The following is a 15,592-nucleotide window of genomic DNA, read 5'->3' as shown; positions in this document are numbered from 1 at the left end:
ATACGAACTAATTCTTGTATTACGATTATATTTGAATAAAATTAAACAAAATAAAATATCGATTATTTAAACATCGGTTGAATTTCTTTATATGTATTTGAATATACCCAATAAATTTAACAATTCTTATTGGCAATAATTATATTTTATATTATAATTAGTTATTATAATCAATATGTTATTATAATTTCTCTTTAATTAAAAGTTTTATCGATATCTGAAATTTATTAAACTGCAACTTGTCTGGATATTCAGCACATTATTATAATATGGATTTCAAATAATATAAAGCAGTAAATTATAATAGATTTGCTTTTAAGATTTCCTGATCAGATAATTCCAGCTATTTAACAGTATCATCTTTAATTGTATATAAAATAAAATTTGATAATACATATATTAATATTATATAATATTTAAATTTATTAATCGAAATTTATGTAATTCGTATTTATATTTTCATATTACGTATAAAATATTTAGAATTGTTAATTATTTATTATTCAAATTATTATAATGATTGTTATATAATGATTATTAAATATATATTCTAAATAAAATTCTTCAAACGGAAACTTAAATCATAAACGTGCAAAATATCGATAACAATACCTTGTTGTGATATTGCATTAATTGAATGATAACGCGAATGTCATCCGAATAGTTCTTGATGGAGATGACACGCATGATGTTTGCTGCGTCTTCCGCATCTGGATCTTGACAATACTTGTTCGCCAGAACCAAACACGCGTCTGCCTCGTGGACCTAAAATGATCGAAACATTTTGTCCCGCGTATATACAAATAATAAACGAAAGCGAAAATGGAATCAAGGAGGTGACATATGTAACATGGAGAGGGTTGGAACGAATGGTTGGAAAGCAATTACAAAATAGAAACTGCTTTTGAACAAATTTTTAACTAAGGAATCATTAGCGAAAGAAAATGTAGCGCAAAATTTATTCTATTCGATCATTATTCAATGCAAATAACAATTGTACAATTTCACATGTCATTTGATTCACATTGCTTTCAAATATATATGGGAAATATACCTGATAAAATTAAATTCAATCATATATACTTATAAAAAGTAAAGTCCGCCATATGTATGGTATGTGATTTTTGATCAAGTGAAATGTGTTTTTTTGGGAAATGATGAATATCAGGCAAAGAAAACACGGGAAAACTAATCACTGTGGTACATCGAATATGCAGGAATATGCACTACGTAATATACACATTTTTTTTTACAAGCGTTTAATAGTAGATAACTATTGGCATGCGTCGTAAATACTGAGAAAAGAATATCTATCAAAATTTAGAAATCGATATTTTCAAAAATGAAAATATGATATTAATTACAATTGTCAGGTATTATATTCCAAAATTCTTCATGTATGCACTTATTAAAAATAAAGCACTTGAAACTTTTGGAAAAAAGAACTCAAAAAGTTTTGAGTCCTTGAAACTTTCAATGCTTTTCTGATTTCAAACTTTTGAAAAAAAAAAATATGAGATAAAAAATAATGTAATTTATGAGAATATTATAATATTAATTTTTTGTATCTATATAATTTCATTTAAAAAAAAAATCCCTATTATTTACCATATATTATATTTTACAGTATCTTCGACACATTTTAAAACAAATCTTTACAATATTTCTAAAATATTATTAAATAACAAATTATCAAAATGATATCAAAGTATCGTCAACATGCGCATCTACAACCTGACTTAAATTTAATCGATATAAAAGAAATATTATACAAATAGCCAAGCACACTATTCTGTCACTTTTTCTTTTTTTCTTTCTTTCTTCTTTAAATGCAGAATCTATGTACTTAATAAAGAATTATGAATCGCTATTGTAAAATAAATCTTTAACAGAAAAAGTAATATTATATTAGAAATATAATTATTTATTTAAATTTCATTCACAAGCACTTACCCACCTGGATTGATAGTAGACACATAGTTGTATCCAGTAGGTGTAAACAATCTTCGAGAGACTTATTTTCGCAATTTGATACAGATGTCAAAATGTATACATATTAATGTCAGAAGAAACTAAGAATATTTTTTTTTTTTTTAGATATAATTATCATTTTTCAAAGTCCCTTGACAAGAGATTGGCATTGAAATGCACAAAATATTTTCGAAGAATTTAATCGAGGGAGAAATATTAAAAGAACTTTTAACTTTCATTTGATAACTTTATCGTTCAACGTTTGCTGAGATATCGTGTATTCGATTAAACTTGTACGAGCTATTACATATTGGAACACGAAAGCAAATGACAGCATGGAAAGCGCGTCAAAGGGATTTCATAAAACATCGTCAATATGCACAGAAGGGTACATACAGGCAACAATTATTTTGGAACAACAACATTTGTCCTTTCGCACGTTTCCGAATGACTACTAAAATTTTGAAGCAGCAACCATGAAACCATATCCCTTGTACTTTCTGATAGTAATAATATATACTTAATATATATATTGTACTTTACAATTAAATGCAATTTTATTTATTTGTAAATTATTTGTAAATTAAGAACTAAATATGATATACTTAAATAACTTATATTTAAATTATACTTAATAATATATATTTATAATTAACATCTAACTTATGAATTTATAACTTATATTATAATATAAATAATATAAATAATATAATATAAATAATATAAATAAACTATAATATAAATTAAAAAAAAAGAAAAAACAAAAAAAAAGAAAAGAAATAAAAAAAAGAAAGAAAAATAAACCACCGATGCTTATTAAAAAGTGCTTATTGGCAAGCCCATATCTTAAATGCTGAAATAGGAGAAACAGTATTTATAAGAAGACTGTACGCGAATACTCGTGAGAAAGCGTATACTTATCCCTCTAATGGCAATGAAAGTCAATTGGGAAATACCAGTATAATACAGTTTCAATGTACAATTACAATGTATATTTCTTTTACATATATAAAGCATTTTTTACTGAAAATCTTTAATATATTATATTTAAATATATATTTATAAGTTATATTTAGAATATAATTTTGTACTTTATTTTTAATTAAAATCAAAATTGAAATTAAAATTATTCAACACTTACATTTATATTAACATCATTATAAAAAATTATATTTTTATATTATCAAGTGTATATGTCATCTTTTAAAATATTCAATTGATAAATACAAGATATTTCATTTATTAAATTAAAACATCTTTTCCTCTAATTTTTTTATATTCTATAATTTATTTAATCCCTCAAAAAATATATATTTAATCTAAATATTATATTTCAAATGAAATTTATATTATTGAAAATAATTTAATTGAATATTTTGACAATAAATATAATTAATATAAATAAAATTAAATATAATTATAATAATATTTTGATAACAATAATAAAACGTTCAAAGTACAAGTACTACGTCATGGGAGCTGCTATGACACAACGAAGGAATACGATAATTCGATGATCCTGTGGATGTTGAGCACAAAGATGTATATGTATATACATAAATATATGTATACGATATGTCCAATTAATTGAAAATAGTGGAATATTTTTAAGATAATTGAAAATATAAAACATATATAAATAACGTTTATAAAGAAAACTTAATATTGATATAATTTAATTCGTTTTAAATAAAACTATTATATTATCGTTAAGAAAAATTTAATAATATAATGTATATTGTTATTAAATATTATTTATTGTAATTATTGTATTTTTTATTATAATCACATTAAAATACTCAATTTTTTTCTTTCCATCTATTTTAACATATTTTACACGTGCCATCCTTCAATATTTCTTTCATGATATTAAAAACTTTTCTTTATTTGATATATATATATATCTATTACAATAAATTTCAATTAATTAAATATTTAATAAATAAATCCTAAATTCTGCAATGATTATTTTCTCGAATCACTTCTTAATCTAAATCTTCATAAAATATTTCAAATACTAATATCATAGATGTCATCAGAATAATATTAGCATGCTATTTAAATTTGAAAAACGTAATTTCAATGCTGACAAAATATTAGAATAAAATTTCTATTGGATTCACACTCAAAAATCTTAATAACAAATTTAACTTATTTTATTTTCATCTCTCCAGAAAATATTCCACCGTTTCAAGAACATATTGTACACGTATACATATGTAAATATGCATAGTGGCGTTCGCCAAATAATACACGCAGGTTGATACAAGTCGGTGTAATTATCACAGGTATTATCTTGCATATGTTGAAAAGGAGACGAGGATTTTTATCATTAACTTTGGAGGGGGCAGAATAGATATCAGACTCACCTTGACCCGTTGCAGATCAATGGGGTTCATGATGGTCCCCTGAAAGAACTCCACGGTGGTGAAGTGCCGTTTGAATAGTCCCTCCAGCTCGAGATCTGGTGGTTTCCTAAATGGCACGAGCCCGACAAAATGATACGTTTCTTTTCATAAATAATGTTCACCTCAGATATCGGAGGACGCCTTTTTTGCGAATTATCGCTGAGTAGGCCCGCCAGAGATGGGCGGAGATTCGACTTATAATATAAGTAGTAATAATAATGCTATCGTATTTAGCGTTAGACCTTCGAGGAATATCAAGTGATTAACCTTCTAATGGATTGTTTCTCAATCTTCTTTGAGTTGCGATTTCTTTTTACAATATTCATGTATCTTGCGATTTCTTTCTTTTCGTGTAAAATAAATATCTCTATAAAATATATAAATATAGTAAACATCAGATGAATGTAAGTGGTGGCCAATAATCATCATTATTGTACAATTCTTCTTTCATCTTGTTTTTTATATTTTGTGAAATACAAAAAAAATTCTGATCGAGCTATGCGAAAATTAAATCTCAATATTTTCGAAAAATGTACAATTTGAATTCTGATTCTTCAATATTTATCCAATTTTTATTGTATCCTATATTTAACAAAATATGAGAAAAATCATGATTATATATTCAATACTTATAATATTCAATACTTTTACCTCATAATTGAATGTCGATGAGGTAAATCTTTGAATACTTATACAAATTTTATTATATATATTCTGATAAATGTTTCTATATTCAAGAAAGTATAAAAAGAATTTGATCGATCTATATTGGTTCCATATACTATTTCATAAATACACAATTTGAGTTTCGATTTATCCAGTTTTTATTGTACACTGGTATTACAAGTATTTCTATATATGACAAAATTCGAAAAGAATTATGAGCTCTGATCAAATAATATAATTTTTCTAAATTTCACTATTTCTACTTTATAAATGCACAATTTGGATTTCGATTTTTTGGCTATTTATCCAACATTTACTATAAATGTTAAAAATTATTAAAAATTATTTAAAAATGAAAAGCAACTCACAGGTTGAGAATTACTGTTCTATACATTCGTTATTTTATAATAAATACGTTTCCTCGTAAGTCAAGGATACGATAAACGTTGTAATAGATCTAAGTAAGTCTCTACTGCACGCTGATTCGGCTCCATAGCTCATTACAGCATACCATGCAGTCGCAGGCAATTGCTTTCTACGTATAAGTTTGTACATATACATATATGTACATATATATGTGTATTATGTATATATATACCAACATATGTATAAGGTGATTTTTAATAAATGACTAATGCGATTATCTGCGTAACTTCGAAATACAATATGGAGAAACATTTCACTTGAAATGTTCATTTTCAAAAATGATGTCATACGATAAAAAGGAAAACTGTTTCGCAGACGAAAGTGTTGAGAAAGTTTTACATTTATTAATTGTAATTGTTTTTCCAAATGTAATTCCTGTGATGATTTGAATTATTTTTTGATATAAAATTATCGAGTTTAAAATTGTTCAAGATTAGAAATCATTTTAAACAAGAATGTAATCTGTGATACAATTGAAAAGCAAATAATTTCACAAGTAAAGATGGAAAACGTGAAATAGAATTTTTTTCATAAAAAAAATTTTTTTTATAAGAAAAGAATTAAATACAATTTGGTTAATTTTATTACTTATGATTCGAAGAAAATATAAAAATATATGGATTACATACTTATTATGCTAAATATGTATAGAGTTTTATTCGATCAATTAAAAAAACATTCAACTATCAAAAATTAATAAATTCAGAATGAATATACGTGAATAGAATATAATATATCTATCAAAAAAATAGAAAATTTAAATAACGAGAAATGTAAAATGTTGATTCATACTAATGACAATTTATTATTAAGATGAAAACAAGATGAATAATATATCCATGTGTATTAATTATATGCATATTTGGCGAACTTTCAATGTTGAATTTTCTTAAAAATAATACACAAAAAATTTGATTTCACATTTTATGCTTATGTTTAAATGTTTAAATGAGAAATTGTCTTTTCATTCGTATCACATATAATAAAAAAAAAATTTCAAAATATATTTCTTCTCGTCACATTTTTATCTCCATATCTTCAATTCCTCTAATTATCTTTTTTAACTATTTTAACTATTTTAACAAAATATTACGTTTTCAAAATAAAGAAAGCAATACCTCAATTGCAAATACATTATCAAACCATTGTATAATTAAAAAAAAAAAGAAATAAAACAGAAAAAAAAGGATGAAAGATGGCAAAATACGTAGAGAGAAAAATAGAAGAGAAAAAGAGAAATACAATCGAGTAAAAATTAAAACTGAGCAAATCTAATTGCAACTAATCATATACATTTTACACGTCATAAATTGAATACCTAATTTAAAATATAGTCTTTCTTAGATATCTATATCGATCGATCAACTGCTGTTGAGTAAATAACCGCGCAAAAAACCTAAAAAACTAGAAGGAAAACAAGAAGCACGAGCGGCCACGCAAAGGACAGAGGATATTCGATATTGAAAGGGTGAGGATTCGTGTGATGGTTGCTTTAGGGTTCAGGATACCTTGACACGCTCCAAGTCCACAGCATTCATCATAGTGCCCTGAAAAAACTCCACGGTCGTGTAATGCCTCTTCAGAAGACCCTCCAATTCGAGATCTGGCTCTTTCCTGGAAACACAGATCACTCCTTACGACAATGACGATCAGACCTCATGGCTCGATCAATCGAAACACGTGGTGCATTGGAACACCAGATACCCTTGGCCTTTCTCTATACTATATATTTCGGTACATCCTGTTCCCTCTCTCTGTTGACCATCGAAACATTAGCCTTGACATTAAGCTCTTAAATTAACATTCGCATTGACCCAAAAGCCCGCATTGAAAATGGAATAATAAAAGAAATAAGATCGGTAGTGTCTGATCGTCTTTAGTCGTATAACCGCTGGAAAGCTGATATATACAATTGTGAAACCTAAGCAAATCGTATTGCCTACACTTACCCCAAGTCGTCACAACATTACGATTAATTACAGGCGTAATTTATTACTCTTTTCGTGATAATCATCGATATCGCATGACATTGTTTTTTGACGTGAGTGACTGCTTATCGGTAACGATTACAGTAGCAGACTTACTTAATTTTATATCGTTTAGCACATGTGTATAAACGCATCATCGCGTTTTTTATTTATTTAAATTTATTTTTAACGTGAGGTGACTCAAATGTGAAGAAAATCGTTGTAAATATATTAATTGAATTTTAATAACAATTGGGAATTATTTTTGTATCGTAATAAAATCGATCTGATCGATCTCGATATAGAATATTTTCAGCAAGTGAGTTAGGACATGGAAGGATAAGTGTCAAAACATCCTGTATAATCATATTAAAAAAAAAAAAACTGTCTGCAATTAATGCTGCACATGCTGAGATTATACAGAGATTCGTTGACCGAAATGAGACCATAATTGGGAAGATAGATATGCATCAAGGTCTGATTAAGAGTGAAATAATAGATATCGGACTGATAATCATACCTATGCAAGAAGACAACTTCCACGTCGACGTCCTCGCGGTCCTCGTGCAAGAAGTCCTTGAGGAAGTGCGAGACTGATTCGTAGGTGATGTGGCCACACACGACAATATGTCTGCCAACACAACGAACGAATTAGATTCCACTCCCGATTAAAGTAACACGGATGATCGAAAATAAAAAAAAATAAAAAAAAAACAAAAGAAGATAAATAAAAAAAAAATACGAAGATTTACAAGCAACTACCATGTACACGCTCTATATATATAATATACATACATATGTATCAACCGACTAACGATTTCGTTACGTTTTTTTCTCTCTCTGATTGCCAGCCATCAGCTTTTGCTGTTTTTCTATTTGCTTTTTCTTTCTTTAACCACGATTCCTCGAGACAGAAAGACAGAGAGAGAAAGAGAGAGAGAGAATATATACACTTGTCGTGATGCCGCTCGAGGGCGTAAATACGGTCAAATGAAAATATATACGCGCGAAAATATATACGACGCAACCGACTGAGAAAAAAAAAAAATATGGAGAACGTATTTTCGTATATACCAGTTTAGTCTGCTGCCACAATAACAATATTCGATTCAAAGATCTATCGAAAACAATATTATTATTCTAGTTATATAATAATTTGGAATAATATATATATACAATCAGTCGCAAAAGTCTTTACATAATTTATATAATTCATATGAATTGTATTGTCAGAAGCAAAAAAGAGTTTTGTTTTTAACGAAACTTTGAATATGTATAGAGCAGAATGAGTTATATGATATTTGATAATAAAATTCGAGAATTCGTCGTGGTTAAATTACGTATTTCACTATTAGATGTCACTGTCAACCTCGAAATATTCCTTTTCGGAAGGATGTCAATGTTCTGTCCACTTTTCCAAATAATTTTGTGAAATGTAACTTTAGACCTGGCATTATGTTATTCTCAATGCCATTAATGTCATAAAATGCTTTTCTTTCAAGCTTTCAGTTACTGAAATAATTTGTTTGGAATTGGAACATTCTTCTCGTTCATTGAATCTAATAATTTTTTTTTTTTGTTCTCAAAAGTAAAAACATTTTTATGGCTTTAATGACATCAAGAAATTTCCAAAATTGTTTTTGAAAAATATATAAATCATCGTATAGCTTTCAAAAAAGAGTATTTTGAAGCTTATTATAGTAACATTCAACAATAAAATATATATATATATACAATTTTACGATGAGTTCATGAACTTTTTATATCGTGTAAAGTAACTTTTTTAAGTGAAATATTACTTTGAAAAAGTAAAATTAACTCTCAAAAGTTTTCAGAATCCTTTTTTATCTTTTTTTTTTCTATTTTATAATGACAAAACTTTAAAACAAGTAAATAAAACAAGTTTCAATACATTATTACTTTATTATAAAAATATGTCCAGACAGAATGTAAAATTTTTTCAAAGAGATTTGAACAAACTCATTATGCTCTACATATACATAATCTTTTATTAATTTAATTTTTTTTTAAAATAGTAAAAAGTCTCTCGCGACTTGTATAATCACGAATCTTGTGAAAAACAATTATTTGAAAATTAAAGATCGAAGAAATATTTATTAGAAAAATCGCGATCCCCGCGTATTTGATAAAAAATTATACATACATTGAACATAGACGTATAATATATATATATATATAATATATATATATATATATAAATAAAAACTAATTAATGTGACTAAACTTACCAGAACTGCGATAGGAATTGAGGTGAGTCGTTTTAGCCGACTAACGTGATCGAATAACTATGCACACGCGCTCGCTGCATGCGAGCACGCGAACGTTATACACACAACATACGTGGTAAATCATCTGTGCTAGACATACATTATACAATAAACATGACAAAAAATTGGATGAAAATATGTAGAGTGCAGGCTCATTGAGACGGTTCGATCCTTGCAATAAAATTATACAAGCACAAGACTCATTATTCTTTTTTCCTCTAATTTGTGTTAATCACTACGTGCGGTGTGGATTAATAAATCACATATTCTCACTAATTATAATAATAAATTCATATAAATAGACAAAAAAAATACTGCCTAAAACTGACGAAAAAAGTGTTATTGCATCGAATAAGAAACACTTTACCATAGACATTCCATGCCCAATCCTTTTCTACTTGATATGCATTGATATCTAAAAATGCGAGGCTCATCATGAACTCAGCTGACACAGACAATTTTCTTTTTTTTTTTTTCTTTTGTTTCCCAGTGATCGATCGACGCTTTACAGATTGAAAAAAAAACGAAATAATATATTAAAAAACACACGGATTTTGTGTGCCACTGAATCCAGCATGGGCCAAAATACATGATATCAAGCCTTACATGATATTAAGCCTTAGAGATGAGGTTATCTTTTTAAAATCTACTTGTACGGGGCCGACGCTTTTGTTACGTGAATGTCGATATATACGTGAGTGTCGTGTATATATATATATATATGAGAGAAATTATGAGTATATATTGTGTATATTATTGCCTAATAGAATGAAGAATCTTCACGTGTTGTTCGAGTTCTATCTTGCCCATGTAATAGATAGATAGACAGAAAGAGAGAGAAAGAGAAAAAGAGAAACAGAGAGAGAAAGAGAGAGAGAGAGAAAAAATCGAAAATCGTGGAAAAATGTTATCGTACATTCGAGAAATTCGAACGTTTACTCATAGTATTTTTTGTAATATTTGTCGATCGATATAAGACGATACGAAAATTTACAATATTTTAATATTTTACATGAATATGATACAGTCTCGTGTTGAGATTAGGATTTCGCTTCTCGAATTTTTCTCGCGATTCATGATGCATCTTGAAAAAATCGCCGCAAATTCATGCCTGTCGGTAAGCTATATGTAAACAAATATCTCTCGAGGAGCAGTTAAAGTTAATGATCACATATGAAATATAGAGAAAAATGAACATATAGTGAATACATTCGACGAGTGACACCTTGACTAATATATTTGTCACTAGGACACTGCTCGGTGTAAGTACGTGCAACGATCAACAGTATCGTCGTAAATAATTGTCTCTGTGTACATATATGAGATCGAAAAAAAAAGAAAAAAAAATGACTATGAATTATACAGAGTGAGTTAAGTTAGAGGATAAAAGACCGAAATATCTTTCTCGAGAGTTGAAAGTAAAGGAAAAAAGATTCTTATTCACTTTAATATTATTTTTTTTTTTTTAATTAATTCGGGGATCGTTACTTTCAAAGTTATCCACGTTATCATTGCTTCTAAATAAATCTACAAGTTTTTTTTTTTCTCGATACGTTTCTCTCGACGAAAATCTTTAATCCTCGAGATGTGACACCGGTCGAACGATTCTTTCTTGAAAAAAAGAAAAAAAGAAAAAAAATGTTGATTTAACGTATGAAAATAAAAAAAAAAGAAAACTTAAATTATTCCGAAAAACACGAGCAGTAAAAAAATAATTATAAAAAATTGTAATTTTAATGGATCGTTTCTAAAAAGAAATGCATTGGTGCCAAAGGACATTGATCGAAATATTTTGCAATTGTATCAAATCATTATTCATATGTATATATAAATATATATATATATATATATATAAATATATATATATATATACTTTGGAAATTTTATTAACGTTAACTACGACATGCAAGGAATAAACATATAGATTCATTTAGGAAGAGATTGATAACCTTGGTAACTCTGAAAAAAAAAATATTGAAAACATAATCTATATTTATATATTTTATTAAAGGCATTATTTATCATTTGTTGATGGCTCACTCTGCACACTCGTATGCATAATTGTGTATATAAGTAATTTAACATTCATATAATTGAAAGAACTAATACCGATGATATTGAGTTTATTGTCATCTTATAATAAAAAGCACAAATCACGCTGACATAAATTATAAATGAAATTTTTAATTCAAAAAGAATACGTACATATATATATATGTAGGACTATACAAATTTTCCCTAATCTAAAAGATTTGATTATTGGCCCATTGACAAAATTCCATTTCGTTCTGAATAGCGCGTGACACATGATTAGCAATATACAAGTACATATATGCGTATATATATAACTTTATATATGTGTATCGATGATATACGTATATAAAGCGTATACAGGACGAGTCATATAAATTGTTATCCGAAAATAGTCTCGAAAACTATCAAAAACATAATTTTTCTTTTGAATTGATCATGTTGTTATATCCGAAGAACAAAAGGAAGTTTATTCTATACTAAATTACGAATTAATAAAAATTATCAAAATTATATATTCTTATTCTGTAAAATTTAAAAAAAAATAGTATTAATAATATTAATAGTATTAATAGTATTATAAAGAAATATTATGCAATTTTAAAATCTTTACGCAAATGATTATAAAATTAATATATCTAGTATTTTAACTTTTTTAAATAATCACTTTCTAATGTAAATAAATAGAGAAGGGGAAAATTATATTATTCAATTACAAATTAAAAATAATAATTTGTGAAAATTATTATCAATAACGTATTCTTTAAAATTTTTATATTTTTTTTTACAATGAATCGTTACATGCATGTAACGACTTATTAAATCATGAATTAAATTAAACATTTATATAGAAATTTATACAGAAATAGTAATATATACTGCATATATATACTGCAGTCATATGTTTTCATAGTTTTAGAGAAATTATTTTGTAATAATTCACATGATCCATCCTGAGAGCTTATAATCCAAGGCGAAATTTCACTTTACCACTGTCCTTTCTCCAAGATTTACACGTAAAAACAATGATTAATGCTGTCTAAAACACCAAGGTTATTACACTTAAATATTGCATTAGATCATATACATATATATGATCTAAATTTAAGTTGGAAATGCAGGGTACATGCTGGGCGTTGACCCTTTGCACTCAGAGAGAAATACAGCTCCAACATTTACTGCTTTCCTTTTCTATATCACATTCGCGTAAATATGATTGCACGAGTGACAGATTTGCATTTAACAAAACGAAAATTTATAAATTTCCATTTTATGATAAAGTATAATAACAATTTTAAATTATGAAATCAAGGATATTCATCTACATTTACATTATTTTATTTATTTTTGATTTTCTATTTGTTACATAACTACAGTTCGAAAATTATTATTCTGGTTAAATGCAATTCGAAAAACGAGGAATCAAATTAATAAATTAAAATATGTATTTTCAAACGATTAATACTCCAACGAAGTATTTTTCTTTGAGGACAAAATTCAAATAAAATAACCAGTAATGAATATTTTTAGATAAAATGCAGTTTTACTTCATCATTCCTCGTTATTCGTCAAAATTTGAAGGAAATCAAAGCCGTATTTGTCCCAAGTGCGGTCAAGTAAACAAACAAGCTAACACCAGTTACTGAGTATAGTGAATCTGAGATGGTAATTGGACTAGCTGATTGACTGAAAGTGTCGGTGGACAAAGGGGGGACTGTTATTCAGGATTGTGGAAGCATGGTTGCGTTAACGTTGATTGACAACTAATTCGAAGAGCAGATACTGAACTGCGAATTCTGCGTATCTAACACTGTCTCTAAAAGTGTATATATAGTATATATAATATATAATAATATATTATATTATATAATATAATATATATAATAATATATTATATATAATATATAATATATATATTATATATACTACGCATATACATTTATTATACAATTTCTCATTTATTCGCTATATTTATAATTCGTATAATAAATGCATATATATGTGTGTGTGTATATACATATACACGTGTGCGCGTGCTCGCGCGTACGTGTATGTGTGTACAGTATGTTTTTTTTTATAAATATAGTAGGTGTAATAAGACGTGTAATAATACGGGCAATCCAAGGAAATTCTTTTCAGGCTCATCGGTGGAAAATATATAAATATTCTATTCTGTGACAGTAGAAACATATCAAGGGAGTGTGTGTAGGATCTGATACACGAGGCAAATCTTGTGTGTATACATTATTCAGATGTCCAGATGTGCATACGGACCCAAAAAAAAAAAAAAAAGGGAAAAAAAAGTTATAAGTTCATTTAATGACGTGCTGGAGACATGAGGGATAGAGGAAGATAGGAACAATTAGACGTACATCATATACAAGAGGGGGTAATGGTGAGCAGTTTGACAGTAATTAGGACTGCGAAAGGTGACTCAACTCGGGAAAGCTAGTTGGTTGGCTGTGTCTCTCACCTGCGACCTCGCTCGTTCTTCAAAGTGCCGCCATACTTGTTTCGCGTCCCGATCAGGTCAATTATCTCGGGGATACAACTGGCGAATATGGCCTACACCACGTGATAGAACAGAACACAACACTCGCATCAATACACTTGTGTGATAAGGGTGACAATTGTATGCTTTATTTTTGTTTCTGTTTTTTTTTTTGTTTTTTTTTTGTTGTTTTTTTTTTCGTTTTTCTTTTCACATTTACAGATTTCAGTCATCAGTAGTTTCGTCGTCTCGTCCAATGTCGAAATGTGATTCGCTAACGCGTTGTTGTTACAGATGCTAGTAACCTTAGCTAGTTTGTTTTAGTTGCTTTTCTTTGTTTTGTTGGTATTCTTTTTTTCTGAGCTGGCGAGGGGGAGGAAATTTGCACTTATGAACGGAAGTAAGTTTTGGCTCAGCTACTGGGCTCCGCGGCCACTCATAGAGACACGATTAACAGTGCTGTACCGCTATGGGTGCCACGGCCCAAATAGTTAATATGTAAATATGGAAACACGAACACGTTCCAAATAAAGGGCGGGGTAGGTAGGCTACCTACACCTAGGTCCTACACTCCTACACCTAGGCCTATAACGATAACTACACGTGCCGACACGTCTACCTAATTCATTGGCAGGTAGGACGTAATGTATTCAATTTGGTATTGAATTTTGAATCGCGAATTCTTGCGATACATACACAGAATACGTTTCTCTAGACAATTAAACATATTTTCGTTTGTCTGGCTTTTTTATTAATGAAGAATCGCTTCTACCTTCTCATTGGATATACGTATGAACGTCGACGAACGGATCGAGAAAGATTTCGAGAAAACGTTTTTTTCGTTTAATTTAAATATTTTCCTTTTTTTTTTCTTTTTTGAAAATACGAAAATACAACAAACTCCTGTAGTACGAAATATTGATCGCACAGAACCGGTTTGTTTTTTTTTTTTTTACCCGAACGAAATTTTCCCAAAGAATTGTTCAAGAGAAAATATTCCTGTTCGAAAAAGGTTATAGTGTCATCATGTATGACTTTGATCATTGAAAGTATATATATATAGCATATTGCCTATTGGTGACGAACGAAAGACGCGTTTCAAATGCTGACTGTATCGTTGCCGCACGATAAAATGAAAATGCACCATCCTGTATTTCTGATTAAAAGAGCAGTTAGCGAGCGATGTTAGCGTCTAGGTAAGAGTATATCACTCGTCCATATTAGCGCTTCGCACAATCGAATGCAACCTTTAGAAATGTACGAAACGGCGAAAGCAAATGTAGGCATAATTCAATAGGTATCGTTTCGACTATGCCATATCGCAACATTGATGCGATTCTCTTT

The 15,592-nt window shown here is 28.2% G+C and overlaps 1 protein-coding gene across 29 annotated transcripts in view; it reads right to left on the bottom strand.

Moving 5' to 3' along the window:
- The window catches only part of LOC122714514 (calcium-activated potassium channel slowpoke), a 122,604-nt gene that overhangs the window by 49,170 nt on the left and 57,842 nt on the right, over positions 1–15,592 (bottom strand). For 22 of the 29 annotated variants that reach the window (XM_043935896.1, XM_043935908.1, XM_043935900.1 and 19 more), the window contains exons 7-9: positions 7,959–8,069; positions 4,341–4,446; positions 613–765 (exon numbers count right to left, since the gene is read on the bottom strand). In XM_043935896.1, coding sequence (XP_043791831.1) covers positions 613–765; positions 4,341–4,446; positions 7,959–8,069 — 370 coding nt within the window. Of the gene's footprint in view, positions 1–612; positions 766–4,340; positions 4,447–6,979; positions 7,086–7,958; positions 8,070–14,230; positions 14,323–15,592 lie in introns of all 29 variants that reach the window. The other 7 variants (XM_043935891.1, XM_043935897.1, XM_043935915.1 and 4 more) reach the window with 3 other exon arrangements.

The sequence above is a fragment of the Apis laboriosa genome, unplaced genomic scaffold (genome assembly GCF_014066325.1).
Source record: "Apis laboriosa isolate Shangri-la unplaced genomic scaffold, ASM1406632v1 scaffold30_cov140, whole genome shotgun sequence".
NCBI classification, from domain to species: domain Eukaryota; kingdom Metazoa; phylum Arthropoda; class Insecta; order Hymenoptera; family Apidae; genus Apis; species Apis laboriosa.
This window is presented reverse-complemented; position numbering and strand designations above follow the sequence as displayed.